Here is a 19,140-nt window from a genome sequence, read left to right as displayed (position 1 = left end):
GGGTTTCCAGGCAGCACCATTAAAGCTCTGGCAGCTCAGAAGTCCCAAGAAGGATCTAGAAGGGCCTAAGGGTGGGATCTGTTCCTACTGGACACGACCTGGGGCAAGTCCTTGCCTTGGTCACCCTCCCACCTATAGAGACAGGGAAGTGGGCTTGGGGACCCTCTGGCCCTTCCCAGTCCTGACATCAATTCAGAGTTCTCCCACCTGCCACCCTTCCTGAGCCCCACAAAACCTCCAGGCACCCCCCCTTCTGCCATTTAGGGTTGCATCCAGCTCTAACCAGCCACCCCGGCTGCCCCTTGCTAGCCTGGCATTTCCCAAGTTCCCATGTGCACACAGACCGCAAGCCACCTTGGTAAGAGGCCGACTTCCAGTCAGTGGGCTCTAGAGGGCTGGAGGGTCCACATTTCTGTTGGACCCAGGCTAGGGCATCAGAACTTTCCCATCCCAGATCCGGTGGCTTCTGGACCCCCCTCTCTCGCCAGCCACAGTCTGCCACAGGCCTGGCCCTGCACCGTCTCCCTCCTGTCTCCCCTACCTGTTCAGACAGCCCTGGTCATCCTCTGCTTTGGACACCCCTTGCCACAGCCCACCTGCCTCTACCACAGCCCGGTAATTGGTTACATTTTCCAGTAGCCAGGTTCCCAGAAGGGACAGCCCTTTCCCAGCCAGCTTGCCTGCCCCTTGCTGCCCTCAGGGAGGGGCCCACAGGCGTGGCAGCGGAAGGAAGTGCAGGCCCATCTCCCTCTTGTGCTCAGCAGATGCCCAGAGGTGGGAGGGCAGAGTCTAATTGCCCAGTCGTATGCCAGTGCCAGGTCATCGGCATTAACAGTGACTGTAAAGATAAGCAGGAGAATTAGTCCCTGTGACTTCAACCTGCAGAGGCTTGCACTCAGGAGACAGGAGTCAGGCACCCAGAGCTGACAAGCAGAGGGGCGGGGGGGNGGGGGGGGGGGGGGGGGGGGGGGGGGGGGGGGGGGGGGGGGGGGGGGGGGGGGGGGGGGGGGGGGGGGGGGGGGGGGGGGGGGGGGGGGGGGGGGGGGGGGGGGGGGGGGGGGGGGGGGGGGGGGGGGGGGGGGGGGGGGGGGGGGGGGGGGGGGGGGGGGGGGGGGGGGGGGGGGGGGGGGGGGGGGGGGGGGGGGGGGGGGGGGGGGGGGGGGGGGGGGGGGGGGGGGGGGGGGGGGGGGGGGGGGGGGGGGGGGGGGGGGGGGGGGGGGGGGGGGGGGGGGGGGGGGGGGGGGGGGGGGGGGGGGGGGGGGGGGGGGGGGGGGGGGGGGGGGGGGGGGGGGGGGGGGGGGGGGGGGGGGGGGGGGGGGGGGGGGGGGGGGGGGGGGGGGGGGGGGGGGGGGGGGGGGGTGTCAAGACCACCCTGACATCTGAGGTGCCCATGCCCTGGCACAGGGCCTGGCTGGGTGACCTGGGGGGTTAACTACTGGGGAAGAGGCTCAGGCAGCACCTCCCAGGGGCTGGGATGGGGTGGCCAGCCTGGGTGCCAGGAAGATAGCTCTTTAGGGCTCAGGACTGTGGCTTAGGAAGCTGGGAGTGGGCACTTTCTGAAGTGAAAGCCACCTAGGACTCCTCTAGACCACCCTCTTGGGGAGCAAAGAGCCAAGTGGCCAAAGGACCTCAGCTGGGGCTCTAGTCACCCACGACTGCACCCCAACTTTAGAAGGGAAGGGGAAGGTGAGTGGCCCTGCTGGCCCTGCCTACCCATGTGATGTCCCAGGCTCTTGCTGCCTGGGCCAGGGGGCAGGCTACAGAGGAGGACTGTGGAAGGAACATGGACCCATCTAGACCTCCCAGGAACCTCACAAGCTATGTCCCGTGGCATCCATTCTGCAGATGCAGAAGCGGAGGTTCAAGGTGAAGGGGACTCCATGAGCCGACCCTGGTCGGGTGACCGTGTCCTCAGAGGGCCTGGGCTGGAGCTCCAGGGCTATCTGGTCAACCAAGGGCCCAGGCTTCCACTGTGAGGAAGACCAGCAAAGGCCGCTTGGCACCCCTGCCCACAGGGGTAAAGCCCCAGGTCTGGGTGTGGGACCCAGAGCCAGGTGCCGGGTGCTCAGAATGCCTGGGCACCACCTGCGTGCAGGTTCCGCTTCACCATTCGGGCAAGGTGACTTGAGACAAGTTACCCAACCTCTCTGTGCTCCAAACCCAAATTGGAAACCAGTTGTGCCTGCCTTGTTGGGAGTAAGGATTGAGGGCGGGACACCTGGCAAGGGCAGGGGTGGCAGGCAGCTGATCCATAGCTTCTCACCTGGCACAGGGAAGGCTTTGCTGGCTGGGGGGAGTCTCCTATCACCCTGGGGTGTGGGCCTGCTCTGGTGGAAGGAGCAGGCCTTCAAGTCAGAGAGGGCTCCTACTGCTGTGCCATCTTGGACATGTGACTTAACCTCTCTGAGCCAGTCTCCTCAGCTAGAGAGCGGTGACAACTGCCTGGCCCGGCAGTAAGAAGGTGACTAAGAGTCGTCTGCCATGGTAGGTGCACCCTATCTGCATTACTATTACCTGTATCATGGAGCACTTCAGAGCCCGTGGCCGCCACTCTAGGAGGCAGGAGGGGATGTGGAGGTTTCCGTGGGGGAGAATAGATAGCCACCTGCAGCTTTGTCTGAACGGTGGCACCCCGGGTCCAATTCCTGGCTCCCATCTTATCGGCAGAGGCAGGGAGGGGGGCCAGTGGACCTGATGGGTCTAGACCCCAGCAGCTGGAAGTGGCAGGGTTTCAAGCCTGCCCAGATGCCCCCTCTGTGTAGCCACACTTCAGACCCTGGACAGGGAGACCCCCCAGCTGCTGCCTACTTTCCCACGTCAGGTGGGAATCACCCTGCCCAGGACTTCCTATTGAGTCCCTGGCTGCCAAGCGCCCGCCCTGAGAGTGGGCACCGGGGGCAGGTGCAGTCCCCTCCAGTGGTCCTGAGCCCGGCATGCAGTGCAGCCATCTGAGGCCCTTTGGAGACAGGGCCCACCCAGCCTGATCCAATCAGACTCCCTGGGGACAGGGAGGGGCAGATCTGTATTCTTCATTTCCCTGGTGACGCTGCCTCACACAAATAGACATCGCCCGCGGAACGCTTGCCTTTCTCATTTAGTAAATTGCATCACCCCCTGCACCCCAGAGAGTCGCCTTCATCAGAAACACCGTGCTAAACTCTTGAAGCTGTGAGCAGCCTCCCACCTGTTTTGCAGCCCAGGCTGGGGTCAGCATGTCCCCAGGGCCCACAGGGCTAGGGAAGGAGGGAGAGTGGAGGGGACCCAGGGACCCGCACGCCCCAAGGCAGAGGCATCCCGACCTGGGGAGATGAGGGCAGCTGTGGTGGCCAGCACTTGGAGGGGGTTGACCCAGGACTGTGACAGGAGGTGGGAGAGGGGGTCTCTACACACAGATCCGGGGCTCAGAAGAGGGGGCCGTTCCTGGATCCGCCTCCCTCTCTCCCTAAGAGACCTTGGTCAAGGTACTTGCTCGCTGGCCTGAACCTCCTCCTCCGGCCATGAATACGGGCTGGGCCACCACCTCCAGCCAGCCCCACGTGTGGCCAGCAGCAAAGAGCAGCTTGTGGCAGCGGGACCCGCCTCCAGTGCAGAAAGGCTTCTCAGCCATGCTGGGTTACAGGTGGCCCCGGGGAGCAGAGCCCTCCCCAACCTGCTGCCTCTCGCCCGCCCCCAGCTGTCCCCAGGCTCGGAGGAGGACGAGGCCCACGAGGGCTGCAGCCGAGAGAACCTGGGCAGGATCCAGTTCAGCGTCGGCTACAACTTCCAGGAGTCCACGCTCACCGTGAAGATCATGAAGGCCCAGGAGCTGCCAGCCAAGGACTTCAGCGGCACCAGCGACCCCTTCGTCAAGATCTACCTGCTGCCGGACAAGAAGCACAAGCTGGAGACCAAGGTGAAGCGGAAGAACCTGAACCCCCACTGGAACGAGACCTTCCTCTTTGAAGGTGAGACCGGCGCCCCCTCCCCACTGCCCCCTCCTCCCCACCCCACCGCCCACGTGGCCACGGGCACAGGCGCATACGCACACGTGGGGGCACACAGGTGCACGAGCACGGGCAAGCCGGTATACGTGTGTGCACACGTGTGTGCACATGGACAGATACGTGTGTGCATGTAAGTGCTCACACACGCCCTAGAGGCACCTGTCTCGGCCCAGTCAACCTGATGCATTTTGTGTGTAGCTGGGTCAGGTCTCAGGAGCCAGAAGGAGCCAACTTCACACCCAGAGGCCAAGGAGGGCCTCGTCCTGGGGAGGGCTGGACAGGCAGGAGGCACCCACGGCATTCAGAGATGGTGTGTCCCGGGGCACCCAGAGTGCAGTAGTTAAGAGCACAGGCCTGGCCCGGACTGTCTGGGTTTGGATCCCAGCTCTTCCACTTACTAGCTGTGTGCCCTGGGTAATTTCCTAAACATCTCTGTACCCTGGTCTCCTCATTTGTAAAAGAGATAATAAGGGCGAGTATTAAACAAATTACTAAAGTGTGAAAAGCACTCATAACTGGGCCCTCCACTCAGAACACGCCGATAGCTGTTTGTTAAACACATTCTGTTGCTGGTCTCTGACCCCTTCCTTCCCCCTCCCCAACCTGGGACAAGAGTAAAGACTCTGAGCCTTGTCCTCTGGCTCCAGGAGGCCACTGAGGCAAAAGTCCTTCCTCTCTCCTGAAACCTGGTGGCATCAATGCCACCAGGCCGGCTGCGTGCTCAGGAGCAGTTTCTACCCCAGGCCCCACCCCGCTTAGAGAGGCCATAACTCTCCCAGGAGCCTGGTTCAACCCGTGAGAATAAACCCCTATGGCTCCCACTGTCCGGTCCCCTGATTTCCAGAACCTGCAGGGACTCTTCCCCAATTGGTGTCCAGGTCTTTCGGCCCCCTCCAGGTCTGCAAGATGGCCCTCAGTTCACCCACGAAGTAAGTGAGGGTGAGCTCAGATGTTTCCAGGTCCCCTCCTCCCTGTTCAGCACGGGGTCCAGTTGAGATGGTACAACTAGCCAGAAGTTTGGCCATCTGGAGGGATATGTGGCCAGCTGAAAGGGCGAGGATGATGGACAGAGCCACGGCCCCCCAATCCCTTCCACAAACGTACCCAGCGTCAATTATGAACTGGGAACTGGGAGCTCAGAAAAGGATGAGGCCTGTTGTGGCCCTCGAGACGTTACTGATCTGATGGAGGACACAGAGGGGTTGAGACTTGGCCACACCCAGCATGTCAGCCGCTGCAGGAACCCGGTATGGGCTTCCCTTGGTGGTGCCGATTTCCCCAAAGAGGAGCCATTGGAGGTGGGTCCTGGAGAATGAGCAGGAGTGTGCCGGAGAAGAGCCCGCCTCCTCTGGTGTTGAAGAGAGCAGACTTGGGCGCTGCCAGCGTCCCCAGAACACTTGTCCACATGCATTCACCTGAATAGATGCCGAGGGTCACCTGGGCAAGATCCCTTAGGCCCTCCAAGATGAGCAAGACCCAGTCCCCCTTAACAGGAGGACAGGGACCCTGTAGGATTTCAGAGGATTTCCTGTCCCTGCTCCTGCCAGTGCCTCTTTGGGCCTCTTCTGTTTCTGGGTGAAGGTGCTGGAACCCTCCAGAGCTCTTCCCTGCAGCTTCTCCACCAGTCAGGCTGGGGACTAGATGCCCTCTCCTTCCTGCTCACCCCTCATTCAGGATCTCAGCCCCCCAGGCGTCCAGGGTGGCCTGTGCCCTTCCACCCCCAAGGCCAGCCCCACCTCTAAGCCTCCCAGGGGACACTGACTCCTGGCTCCCATCTTCCTGTGGCTCCTTCTCCCCTTCCCCTCCCACCCACCTCCTGCACCTCAGCTCCTCTGCGCACCCCAGCACCTTCCTGCTGCTCCGGCAGACCATTTGTTCCCCTGGCACTTATTCATCTGTTCAATTATTTATCCTCTTAACAAGTGCCTACTATGTGCCAGAAATGGTGCTAGATGCCAGGGTCTGGTGGGCGATCACAGGGATGCCTTTCTGGAAATCCCAGCCTAGCGAGCGAGTCAGAAGACTAAACCTCTCACAGCTGGCGAAAAGGAGAGCGCCCATGTACCGGGGCGTCCCACCCAGCTGCGAAGTCAGGACAGAGCTCAGGCCTGAAGGATGGGAGTAAGCCAGTGGGTGCGGTGGGGGCCAGGCAGGAAGAGGACCAGGAAGGAGGCTTCAGCCTGTCATTGTTGAGTGGTCAGGAGACGAGCAGGAGCTGCCAAATTGTGGCAGGACTCGAAGCCAAGGTAGGGTGCCCAGCTTTTATTCTAAGTGCACCGGCAACCATTGAAAGGCTCCGAGCAGGAGAGTGCTGTGATGTGCTGCTATTTTTAAAAGATCACTCGGGCCACTGCGTTGAGAATGGACCCGGAGGAAGCGTGGACGTGGGGGGAGCGATCTGGAGACTATTGCGGCTGTCCAGGCAAGAGGTGGCTGGACAGGGGAGGTGGCGCGGAGGAGGGGAGGGCTGCAGGATCTGCTCAGGAAGAACGGAAGGACAGGCCACCTTGGAAGGGGAAGGAGTGTCCCAGGGCACCAGTCCATTCCTGCTTCTCCACCCACAACCTCAGTCCCCCAGGGGACTTGCTGGCAGCCTGGTCTGCCTCAGACAGAGCCACTTGCCCAGACTTGCCTCAGGATGATTGGCAGTGGCAGCTCAGAGACGCCCATCACTGGGATGGACACATGGTAACTGAATGGATGCCCCACTTCTGCTGTGTGTAAGCCACGGGACTTTGGACAGGTAATTTAAGCCATCTGAGCCCCAGTTTCCTCATCTGTAAAATGGACAAGACACTCCAACAAAGGGGAACCATTGAGGGGTTCACATGGCCGGTGGCAGTTCTTACTAGCACTTCGGAAAGCCCTGACTGCGCCCAGGTGTGGCCTGCTGTCCTGGGTGTCGTGGCAGCAGGAGGACACAAGTCTCCCCTTCCTGGACTCTTCCCTCCTGCCTCCCTTCCTGGGCTCTGTGTGGCCTGCTGTCCCCCCTTCACCTCACGTCTGTCCCCTCAGGTTTTCCCTACGAGAAGGTGGTACAGAGGGTCCTCTACCTCCAAGTCCTGGACTACGACCGTTTCAGCCGTAATGACCCCATCGGGGAGGTGTCCATCCCCCTCAACAAGGTGGACCTGACCCAGATGCAGACCTTCTGGAAGGATCTGAAGCCATGCAGCGATGGGAGTGTAAGGCCTCCCCTGTGGGCCTCTGGCTGGAGGGGGCTGCCTGGTCAGGGCTGGCAGGTCCACCCTAGTCCACCTCAGCCGTAGGAATGCCAGCCGGGCTTGGAGAGGGGTGCAGGCGGGCAGTCCCCAAGGAGGTGCCGACCCATCAGTGGTCCGAGCACTGTCCCTCAGCCCTCGGTGACTCACTGAGCTGTGGGAAAGAACCTGGGGCTCTGTTCAGGAAGTGGGGAGTCTGGGGGCAGGCGTGTAGAGACCTGCCAGAGGAGGGGACACAGTGTGACAACAATGGCAGACAGAGGGGTGGCTGCCAGGTCAGGCCAGAGGGGCCCTGAGGTCGGGGGAGGGGAGCCCCGTGCCCCTCCCCATGGCCCAGCCTCATCCCTCACCTGTCCCTCCCAGGGGAGCCGAGGGGAGCTGCTCCTGTCTCTCTGCTACAACCCCTCTGCCAACTCCATCATCGTGAACATCATCAAAGCCCGGAACCTCAAAGCCATGGACATCGGGGGCACATCAGGTGCTGGGGCTCCTGGAGGCAGGAGGCGGGCGGGCCAGGGGAGGCTCTGACTCGGGACGCCGCCGGCCCTCCTCCCTGACCCCCACACCTCCATTCCGGTCCCAGCTCCTCTACCCTAGAGACATCGGGGGCCCCCTTTGGATGATCCTAAGGGACAGCAACATCTCGGACCCTGTCCTTTATGGAATCGGGAAGAACGGGACTGTTGTTCTATTGGGGAGGCCTGGGTTCAGATCCTGATTCTCTTGTCTCTGAGCTCGGGCTGCACCTGGCCCCTCTGGGGCTTGGTTTCCTCGTGGATGTTAGCAGGTGGCTCTGGGTGGCTGACAGCCAAGCTCCCCTCTGACTCTCCCAACCGATCTGCTGATTCCCCCGGATCCTGTCTTGGGCCTGGCCTTGCCCTTTGGGGGGAAGCACACAGCCGCCCCCCGCCTTGGCTTCCACACATGGCAGGAGGAGAGGGTCCTAGGAGTCCCCCCACGCTGTCCCTCTAACCCTCCCCTCCCTTCCCCAGACCCCTACGTGAAGGTGTGGCTGATGTACAAAGACAAGCGGGTGGAGAAAAAGAAGACGGTGACCATGAAGAGGAACCTGAACCCCATCTTCAACGAGTCCTTCGCCTTCGACATCCCCACGGAGAAGCTGAGGGAGACGACCATCGTCATCACCGTCATGGACAAGGACAAGCTCAGCCGCAACGACGTCATAGGCAAGGTAGGCCCGGCAGTGGTGGCCTGCCGGGGGCCGGCTGGACACCAGAGTGGGTCAGTCCTTCCCACCTCAGGGAAAACTGAGGGCATCAGACGGGACCTTCCTGAGGTTTCCCCCCAGGCATCTTCCTGGGGCTCGCTCAGCTCAGGACAGACCCCTGGGAGGGAGGGAAAGAAGGAAGTGGCAGGGAAATGAGGCTCCTCAGACAGGCCCCCCGACTGCTCTGAGGGGCCATCTTCAGAGGACAAGCTGTGTGGGGCAATTTCGAGAGCTACCATCAGACTCCAAAGACCTAACCTCAGGTCCCACCTGATCTGCCCACTAACAGCTGGGTGACCTTGGGCAAACCACTTGCCCTCTCTGAGCTTCAGGGTTCTTATCTATAAGATGGGGCTACAGGACTTTCCAGGGTGAATGAAGAATTGCCCAAGATCTGTAGAGGTCCTCCCAATTGAAGATGGCCTTCTCCTCCCACCTGCTAATCCTCAAATCCATTCCTGGCCTTGAGGTTTTCTTGGAGGAGATTCTGTGGCATAAACCCGTCCACTTTCCTACTTTGAAATGTCTGTCGTTGTGTTTGTATGTGGCTCAGTGTGGACAGGGTGGGCTCAGAAGTCAGCTCAGAAGGGGCAGGGAAGGGGGCTGAGCTGGGGGCAACCCTCAGCTAGGGATGGAGAACAGCGCTGTGCTCTTGGAGACGAGGGAGGCAGTCTGGCCTCACAGAGGCGAGCTGGCCCTGCCTGCCATAAGTCTGGCCCAGGGAGCGTGACCAGCCACCTTGTCACAGGACAGTGCCACCCGTATTCCAACATCTGGGCAGGGCCTGCTGAGCCTCCCAGGCCCAGCCCAGGCCGAGGGACGTGTAAACCATATCTGTTTCTCGGTTCTCCTGAAGCTTCACCTTTGGGAACTGGGTGTTCCTTAGAGTCCAATGGCAGGTCCTTTTGCAAAAGACCTACTTTCTGTTACTGAACCCAGGCAGAGGCAGAGCTGTGCTTTTGTGTGTGTGTGTGGTGGTGCTGGGGACTGAACCCAGGGCCTGCTGCATGCCAGGCAAGCCCTCTACCAGCTGAGCTGTGTCCCCAGCCCCGGATCTGTTCTTGCTCTGGCCTGGGGAGTTTAGGCAACCCTCTGAGTTCCAGCCCCTGCTCAGCCCTCGGAAGCCAGGAACCTGCCCTCTTATCGGTACAGCATAGCTCAAGGCTGTGGGCACCATGCTGGACGGAGGTTGCAAATGAGGACCTTTGCCAGAGTGGCCCCCAAACTCTGTGACCCTCGGGAGTGAACAGCCAGCGGGCTACAGACACAGAACCCACAACTGAGAGGGTTTACTATGCACCACGTGCCCACGGAGCCGCGACACTCACCATCTCAAACTGTGTACAAGGCAGCCGCCATCGACACTCAGGGAGGCCTCGCCACCCGGACGTGGCAGAGCTGGGGTTCGCCCCCATCTTTTTTTTTAACCCTTTCTCTTCTTTCTCCCTTCCCTCTTCTCCTTCCCTTTCTCTCGCTCTCTCATTCTCTCTCTCCCTCCCCACCCACCCCCCGCTCAGAACTTGAACCCAGTGCTCTACCACTGAGCTACATCCCCAGTCCTCTTTTATTTTATTGTGTAATAGGATCTTGCTGAGTTGCCCAGGTTGGCCTCAAACTTTTGATCCTCCTGCCTCAGCCTCCCAAGTCGCCGGCACTACAGGCAGGCCTCACCATGCCCTGCTCTTCCCACCCCCAACACTTAAAATACTTTTTATTTGAATAGTTTTAGATTTTTAGAAAAGTAGCAGAGGTGGTACTGATAGTTCCCATGTCCCCCTCGCCCCTACTCCCCATTGTCAGTCTGTCACATGAAGATAGTACACTCCTCACAGCCTGAGGATCTTACGAGGAACTAAAATTCAGGTTTTGTATTTTACCAGTTTTTCCATCAATATCCTCTCTCTGTTCTAGGATCTAGTTCAGGGTGTCACATGGCACTGAGTCGTCATGTCCCTGGTCTCCTCTGACAGTTTCTCAATCTTCCTTTCTTGTCTGGGATCTTGACACCCTTGAGGGGTGCTGATCAGGTGTCCTATAGCACCCATTCCTTTTCCCCCCCGCACTCTGAACAGTGCACTCTCCAGGCTGTGGTCAGCTGGGTCTGCCCTGGGGGTTCTGAAGATCCCCACACACAGCCCCACAAGATGTGAAGGCCCTAACACAACGGCTGGACAGGATGGGGCTGGGAGTCTAGGCCCCAAGTCCTGCATTTAAACCCCTGTGACTGTGAAGCTGGGAATGTAATTGTGCCTGGCTCCCAGCTATAAGGACGCCGTGATCCACAGATACAGAGCCTGAGTTCAGTGCCTGGCGTGTAGGTCCCCAGGAGGTGGGAGCGCCTGCAGCCATGGTGAGCTAGGCAGTGTCCCACAGGAGGGCAGGGAAGGCCGTGGACATAGAGCCTCCACTGCCGCCTTCGCCCCCTCCACTGCAAAATAGGCCACAGGCTGATTTCAAAGGGCCAGGCAGGCCCGGGCTCCTGAGGTGGGGCCCAACCAAGGACATCTTCTGTGGGGTTGGTTGGCACTACGGCCTGGGGTGTCCCCGCTGGTGGGGGCAGGAGTTAGAGCCTGAGACGGGCCTAATGCATCTTCCTCCCTTTCTCCCCAGATCTACCTGTCCTGGAAGAGTGGGCCAGGGGAGGTGAAGCACTGGAAGGACATGATTGCCCGTCCCCGGCAGCCTGTGGCCCAGTGGCACCAGCTCAAGGCCTGAGTGGGGCCACGGGAGGCCCAGGGGACAAAGGCCCAGGTCCCCATCATGCCCTCACCACTTTATGCACAATGCCTGGCCTGCCCCTGTGCCGCCACGGGTGAGGGGAGGACCCTGAGGGCTCAGCCAGGGAGGGGTCCCGGGACTCAATGGGGCCCCACTCTAGGAAGCACCAGCCCCACCCTGCACCGGTCCAGCTCAGGGCGGGGCTCTGGGAGCCATTTTCCTGCTTTGCCCCTTTCCTTCCTGACTTGCTGATACTAAAGAAGTGGGGGAGAGCTCGAAAGCCAGCCGGGCAGACGGGCAGATCCCTCCAGAGGCCCGCCAGGTGGGCATGGTCCCCCGTTTTCTTTAAGGCAGTGCCTGGAGTGGAGAGAAGCCACCCCTCCTACAGCCGTGGTTGCGGGCCCGAGAGACTAGAGCTGGGGCGTTTGGCCCTGGCTCAGCCAAGACAGGCCCACCCCCCAGGGCAGTTTCAGGTGCCGCCTGGGCCCTGAATGCCAAGGGTAGTATATAGCCCGCTCCTGGGTCCTGGAGCCCGGGCCCTGTGTACTTGTGTTGTGTCCACTGTGTGTGTGTGTCTGTGTGTGTGAGAGAGAGAGAAAGGTGGGGGCGCTTGCTCCCTTTGGGAGAGCAAGCTTTCGTGAAGGCAGGGTGGGGCTGGAGGTCTGCAGAGGTCTAGGCTGGGGGTCAGGGCCAGTGGAGGAGGGGAGAGGGGCAGACAGGCAGCTGTCTATTTGCCATCCCCCTCTCCTCACCCTGTCCCCTCAGGGACCTCCTCTGCTCAGAATCCTCCAGTGACTTCATCTCTTGGACATCCGTTCACAACTTTTAGGCACCTCTTGTGTGCACAGCATTTCGCCAGGATGCACCTGCTCCCCTCTTGCTCAGGGGTCCCAATCCCCCACTAGCTCTTCCCCAACACCTTTACCCAGACTCCCCCCTCCTTCCAGGTGTCGGATTCCAGCCAAATTGGAACCTCGCTCCAGGCTCTCAGCTTCCCCGCCCTTCCTCCTCCCTCCCTGCCTGTGCAGCCTGGGCCCCCTCCTCACTCCCCGACCCCTCAACCCCCCTGGTGCGTGGACACCTTCCCTTTCCTTCCCCGTCCTCTGGGTCGTTTCTGATCTTCCTGACTTCTCACCTTCCCCACCCCTCCCTGGGCCTCCAGAAGAGCTCCTTCTGGCCCTCCCACCGCCGCAGGCAAACAAGCAGGGACCATTCCAGGAATTCTGAGGCTTCCCCACACAAAGAAGCTGTGGTTTCTCCTCCCCAGCTATTGCTGAGACTAGACCCGGCTTCTCCTTGGAGACAGCAGATTTCACAATGATCCCTGCTTAAGCCCTCTCATCCTTTCGCTGGCCGTGTATTGATACAAGACCCAGCTGGTGACAGTTTCAAATCCTGGGGTTCCACGTGCCTGGGCCGGACATTCGCAGGACGCACCGCCAGGTGGCGCCAGAACACCACGTCTGTGGTCACGGTCTTGCACGACAGTTCTACCCAGGATGGGCCTGGCACCCCAGGGAGACTTCGCACAGGGTCCCCACATCTAGAGCACAGTGAAAGCATAGACGTTCGGGAGCCACTTTCCTTCCGCGGGCTTCCCCTTGAGCGTTCCTTCTATGCCATAGTCAGGCCACCTTTTGCCCATATCAAAATGTTCCGCCCCCACCCCGTCCCTGCCCCTGGGATCCGGAGGACTATCATACTTAGTAGGTGAACCGTTTTATAGAGTGAAGAATGCTAATAATGTAAAGCAAATAGTCGCCCACATTCCTTGTAAATCCAAATGTTCCTCTAGTCTAGCTTTGCTTTAAATGGGGTCTGCCCCAACAGGTCGGTTTGGGGGAGCAGTCCCCAGCAGGGTCCCTGGAGGCTGTGTGGAAGTAGGAAGACAGAAGTTTTGAGAGGCCGAGGGACCTAGCAAATCTCCACCCCTCCCTCGGATCCGCCGGGTTTCCAATGCACCACTCCGAGTGGCGAGGCAACGAGCCCCACCCAGGGCCCCTGGCCGGCCTGAGCCCTCGGTACCCAGTTCACACCGAGGCGGTGAAGTAACAGCATCCCCTGCCGGAGCCCCGCCCACGGAACTCTTAGCCAATCACATGCAGAGAGCTTCCCCTGCGGAGTCCGCTCTCAGTTGGACCCCATGCGGGCACGCAGATGGCCCCGCCTGGGTTCCCCAACACCCCACCGCCACCCCCGGGCCGCTGGGGCTCGCTCCCGGAAGCCGGCGAGGGTCTGCAAGTGGCGGTTTGAGGGCCAGATGGGCTGGCACGAGAGGCAGCAGGTGATCTGGGGTGGAGACAGGACAGCCTAGGGCGATCAGAGAGCAAGGAATGGGGGAACTTGAGGGCGGGGGAGGGCACCAGAGCCCTGCCGCCGTCCCAGGATCCTGGGCAAGTCACCCACACTCCCTGGGCCTCAGTTTCCCTATCTGTAAAATGATGGTAATAATACTTCACCTACCTCATGGGGAGGTTGTGAGGCCGTCACCTGATCTGGGGGTCAAAGCAGGAGGACTCTGAAGGTGCTACCCGGGAGCAAAGTATTATTACCGCAGGCTGAGAGCAAGGCCCACCTGCCCTTCCCCCACAGAGCCTCCAGGGACCCCGAGGCCTCCAGGGCCGACTGTCTCTTCACTGTGTTCCAGCCCCCCTCAGTGTCATCTATACCACCTTTGTGGGCACCCTAGACTTAGTTGTTACCTTGTTCCTTTCTTGTGACCATCTCTCCCACTGTAACTGCTGTACAAATTCTACCTGCCCCAGGACCCCAACACCTGCCTTCAGGCACCAGAGGCCAGGCAAGGGACAAAGGAATACAGCCACAAAAAAGCCAAGGGGGGATGCCCAGCCCAGCTGGGGCCCCAGGGGTGGAGATTGGTAGCCGCTGTTTGTATTGTGTTTGAGTCCTTGAGCGCAAGTGTTTTATAAAAAATAAAACAAAAACCCACTTCCACAAAAAAAAAAAAAAATTTTGCAGCAAAGAGAAATGAAGAAAAAACTGGAGAAGAAAAAAAAAACATACAAAATTTTTCCACCACACGCACCCTCTAAGCCAGCAAGATTTCCTCTTTGCAAAATCATATTTTTGTGGGAACCGGCCCTGCTTTTTGTGGCAAGGCCTGTTCTGATTAATAAAGGATCGTGAAAAAGCAGGGCCTTGGCTCTTTCCTCTGTGGGTCCCAGCCTGTTCCCTCCCCAAGGAGAAGCAGCTGGGTGAGGGGATGGGGAGCCTGGGGCTGAGTCTCTCCTCCTCAGCTTGTCACCTCTGGGACTTCACTGGTGACCTGGCCCTTCCTGAGCTGCCCACCCATCTTCAGATCCAGACTATGACCCCACCAGCTGCCTCAGAAGCAAAGGCAGCTCCATCTCCCATATCAGGTGGGAGGCTTATTGGGAGAGGAGTCTCCTATAGGCCTCAGGGGTGCCCCTTGATTACCCACCCCACTGGACATCCCCTCCCTCAGTTCCCAAGGGAGGCTTGCTATCCTCCAAAGTAGGTCAGAAAACCAAAGCGGGACCCTTCACCTTCCACCACCACCTAAGAAGCTGCTGTGGTTTCCGGTCCAGTGTCCCCTTCCTGATTCCTGCAGGGTAAAGGACGGGAGAGCTCTGGGTCTGTTGGCTAGACCTGTGGCCTCTCTCCACCATTTTCTCTAGTTTAATTATTTAGGGTTAGAAAAATCTCTCCGACTCAAAGAGAGCCCACGGCAAGTCCCAGCGAGGAGCCTGGGAAGGGCGGTCCTATCTCACGCCAGCCTGCGTGGCCTGCACAACGATTTCCTCCCTCTGCTCTTGGAGTTCAGAAGCAATAATCCCAGCCTCCCTACACCGCCCAGGGGCAGCAGGCCTGCTAGTTCTCAGGGGACTTCAGAAGGGAGGCATTACATCTGTTTCAGACATAGGACAAAAGGAATACTGGCCCATCTCTGGTCACGTGTCCACCTGCTGGCCCCTGCCCCACGCTGGATTAAAGGGGGCCACACACTTCCTGCTCCCCAGCTCCTGGGGCTGGCAGCGGCCTTCCTGAGCTGCACTAAAGTTCCTCCACCAAAGCTGCCCACCTTCTCCCTTTCTGCCCCCTCCATTTCCTACAACCTGGTTTTAATGTTCCTTTTCCAAGCTGGTTGTGGGCTGGGGATGTAGCTCAGGTGTAGAGAGATTGCCTAGCTCGGGAGGCCCTGGGCTCCACCTCCAGCACCACAAAAGAAAGAAGAAAAAGAAAGTGTTTTTTTCTTTGGCTTCAGATCTCTGTTGCAGAGATTGGAGAGAGCCCTGGGGTCAGGTAAGTAGCCTCAGGGGCACTCCCTTGGCTGAAGGAGCTTCTATTGGGGCTCTCAGAGGACAGCCCCGTGGGAGTCGGCTCAGGCCCAACCATGGCTCAGGGCCTCTTTCCTGGACTGTCTGTCCGGCCTTCCACTTCTTTGGTACATGTGCAAGTACGGCTTTCACTTCATTCCATCTGTCTTCATCCGCCTGCTCTGAGCGACCCGCCCACCCCTCCCTGTGCCTGGAACCGCTGCTCTCTAGTGTTTTCTTTCTCCTGCAAGACCCTCCTAGTCGACAGTGCTTCCTGGAAGGTCGTGTCCTACTCCCCTCCCCCTCCCCCACAAAGGCAGCCAGAAGGACCTTTGGCTCGTGAAGACACTGCACTCCCCATGTCTCTTTCCCCGCATGTGTGTGCGTGCATGTATGTGCCTATGTGCGTGTGTGTTGTGTCTTGTTTAGATTGTGCGCCCCCTGGGCAGAGATCCCTGTCTGAACACATGTTCTATGTGGCACGCCTGGGTGTGCTAATAAATGTCCGTCTTCAGAACAACAGTGCCCAGATGTCTTGAGGAAGCTTTGGAACAAATGGTTGAAAAAGCCTGCTGGTAGTATTAGAGGCAGGACCCCTGGCTCCCAGGTACCTACCTGTTCGTCTTCCTATCCCAAGCCCCTGGGGGTGGGGGAAGCAGGGAAACGATCCTCCCTGTCCCTCATCTCCGCACTGTTCTGCTGGCCAGGAGGCCTGCTTGTCTGAAGGCTTGGGCACAGTGGCAGGGGTGGGGAGGGTAGCGACGGGCTGGAATTCTCATCCATTCCACTCAAAGACCTGATGCCAATCAAGGGCAGAGCAGCCCTTAGTGGTGTGGAGTGAGCACTGGGTTGGGAGTCCACACATCTGTTGATGGGCAAGTCACTTACCCTTCTGGCCCCGTGGCCGCCACCTCCCCTGCTCTTTTCTCATCTCAGTTCCCACAGCCTTCCTTCCTGCTCTGACCACCAAGTGCCCTTGGCCTCTCCCCTACATCCCTTGCATAAACACAACTCTTTGGGGCTTCCCTCAATTCCCTGGTCTCCCTCATTTTCTGTGGAAATGGAGACCCTCAATAGTTCTCTCAAGCCAGGCATCAGCACCTGCTTTAACCAGGCTCACTTTCCAGAAGGAACTGGCTCCTGTTGTGGGGAGCAAGTGAACAGCACACCCGGCCCTGACAACTCTCCTGGCTCTGGGGAGAAACAGCCGAGCAGCCCCCGTTTGGCTGGCAAACAGCCATGGAGAAGGGTGCCATGCGAAAAGGGAGGGCTCTGTGTGCCTGTGATAGCCCCGGGACACATCGCAGGGTCTTTGCTCTGACCTAGAGGGTGGGGACTTGGCAGGGAGGAAGTACAGGGAAACAGAGGAAGGAAACTTGGCTAATTCTGCATGAAAAGAAGGTAGATGGACACCAGAATGTTTGGGGTACTGTTCTGTAGCCTCAGCTCTAAATAAACCCAGCTCCTTGTATACTGATGGAGAAACAGAGGCCCAGCCAGGCCACGACTTCAGTCAGGTCACTTAGTCATAGCAAAACTAGGACTGGAATTTCCCCTGTGTGACACAAGTTACAGGTCAAGAGGACAGTCCCTGGTCAGCTGCAGCTCCTACCCCACCTGAGTGATCCCCACCCTCCCAGACCCCAGAATGTTCTTGGTCTGCAGCCAAGCCCCAGACCCTCTTCCTCCGATCTTGCCCACCTCTCCACCTCTTTCTGTCCCGGCATAGCTGTCACTCTCACTTGCAAGCTGACTGTTCCAGATCCAGGCCCAGACTCCTCCTTAACCAGGGCCCAGCTCAGTGTGCCAGCCCTGCTGACCTTTTAGCCCCATATGACATCAGCCCCTGTTGCCATGGTGATGGAGGCCTGCAGGATCTTCTCATGGGAGATGGGCCTCTAGGTTTGAGATTTTAATTTTCTTCCTTTATTTTCCCCCTGAACAATGAGGGGAGAGAGAAATGCCGAAACTGAGCAAAAAAAAAAAAGACTATGGAGGAGATAGAGGAAGAGGTAAATGGAGGATGCGATGGAGACGTGTAGTCTCAGCAGGAGCGGGGGAGCACGGCTGAGAGAATACAGAAAGGTCAGCCCTGCTGGTGGGAAAACACCCAAGAAGCAGGAAACTGAAAATTAAGCTTCAGAAAATCCAAGAGCCAAACTGAAAGAGGGGGCGAGCCAAGCCGAGCCGAGAAGGAAGTAAGTCACCCCAAGATGACGGGAAACCAGCCTTGATGGCTCAAGACATTTCTGAGCATTTGTTCCCCAGACAGGCAGGACACGACTTTTTGCCGGGGTCGGCCTGACACACAGCTGGGGCACGTGGATGGGGGCAGTGGGACCTGGTGCTCCCAGGGCTTATAAATAAACAGGCATGTGGGAAATGCACATTCTTTCTCCAAGAAATATAATTTATGTATACAGCCAGTTTTTTTTCTTCCTAAAGAAAACACTAACATGTGGGGCCACTGCCCCTGACAGTGTCCCTGAGTGTCCTTGGCCCTGGCCCCCTCCTCCTGTTATTGCTTGGATGGGAAAGAGCTGGCCCTGGGAATTGCAGAGCAAGGCCCCTCTCCTCACCCCCTTGAGGCTGTCCCTGGTGACGGAGTGGAGGCACAGAGTGCCCATCCCGTGCCCCATGCCGTGCCAGCCACACTGGCTGTGCCCATTTAAGGGAATGGAGAGTGCAGGCAGCAGGAGAGGCCTGGAGCAGCCTCCCAGGCACAGAGCCCCTCTCTTCAGTGCAGGAGGCCCTGGAGGCACAGTGGCTTCTTTTCAATCTTGACAGCTGAAGGCTCAAAGCTGTGGGAAAGGGAGGGAGAGCTCTCTCTGCCCAGCAAGAGTCCAGGTACATGCTGGGAGAAGAGACCAGAATGAAGGGTGGCAGAGGAGGCCCTGCCTTCTTGGCCCCATACAAATATTAGGGCGCCTGAGGAGGGAGCTAGGTATGAGGAGCCCTGGTGAGAGGTGGGGGCAGCTGTGGCCTTAGGCCTCAATCTGTCTCCTACTTCTATCTTGGGCACAGGCCAGGGCTCCCAGGCCCTGACCTGGGCAGCACCTCCCCCCAAGGGCAGTTCTACCCTACACAGTTCACCCCAGAGGTAGCAGCTCTGGCACCAGAAAAGGTGGGCCTAGGAGATCCAAACCCCAGGAGGGTGGTGGGTACCCTGGGCATCCAGATTCAGTGACTGATATGATTCGTGCGTGGACAGTGGTGACCCTGGTTCCAGGAGGAAACGGGCACCTGTTTTGTTGTCAATGGCTCTATCAGGGAGGAGACAGAGCCCAAACTTCTTGTTCTGAAGACTGCCCAGATCCACGAGGGGGCAGTCTTCTTATTCCCAGGAGTGTCTGAAGATGGCCCCCAGGCCTGCCTGTACCCAACAGCCAGCCCAAAGAGGCTTCTTCACTGCCCCAAGTAGGTTCCCACCCGTCCTACAGACCCAGGAAGCCATAGTCTTCCGAAGGCCGTCCTTCCAGAGTGACCGAAGCCCACCACCCAGCGCAGGGGTTCAGGTGCCCAGTCCTGGAGGGCCTTCCAGAGCACGGAGGTTGCCCCCCGGGTGCGCCAGGACCCGGGAGCCAGCGCCGCCTATGAGCAGGTCTTCTTCCTCCTCATCCTCAAAGGCCCGTGCCGGGCGCCTGGGGAGCGGCCGCGGCGTAGGCTCATCGCGCTCCGCCATGCGCTCCACG

The 19,140-nt window shown here is 59.3% G+C and overlaps 1 protein-coding gene across 15 annotated transcripts in view; it reads left to right on the top strand.

Annotated features, from left to right (window-relative positions):
* The window catches only part of Syt7 (synaptotagmin 7), a 37,345-nt gene extending 23,041 nt beyond the window's left edge, over nt 1–14,304 (top strand). For all 15 annotated transcript variants that reach the window (XM_048788948.1, XM_048788951.1, XM_048788947.1 and 12 more), the window contains 5 exons: nt 3,674–3,944; nt 6,999–7,168; nt 7,568–7,682; nt 8,197–8,396; nt 11,043–14,304. In XM_048788948.1, the coding sequence (XP_048644905.1) occupies nt 3,674–3,944; nt 6,999–7,168; nt 7,568–7,682; nt 8,197–8,396; nt 11,043–11,147 (861 nt within the window). In that variant the 3' untranslated portion in view covers nt 11,148–14,304. The remainder of the gene's footprint in view (nt 1–3,673; nt 3,945–6,998; nt 7,169–7,567; nt 7,683–8,196; nt 8,397–11,042) is intronic.
* Nucleotides 14,305–19,140: the final 4,836 nt, after the last annotated feature.

This window comes from Marmota marmota, unplaced genomic scaffold (assembly GCF_001458135.2).
Source record: "Marmota marmota marmota unplaced genomic scaffold, marMar, whole genome shotgun sequence".
NCBI classification, from domain to species: Eukaryota; Metazoa; Chordata; class Mammalia; order Rodentia; family Sciuridae; genus Marmota; species Marmota marmota.
Note: the sequence above shows the minus strand (reverse complement) of the source record. Positions and strands in the feature narration are given on the sequence as shown.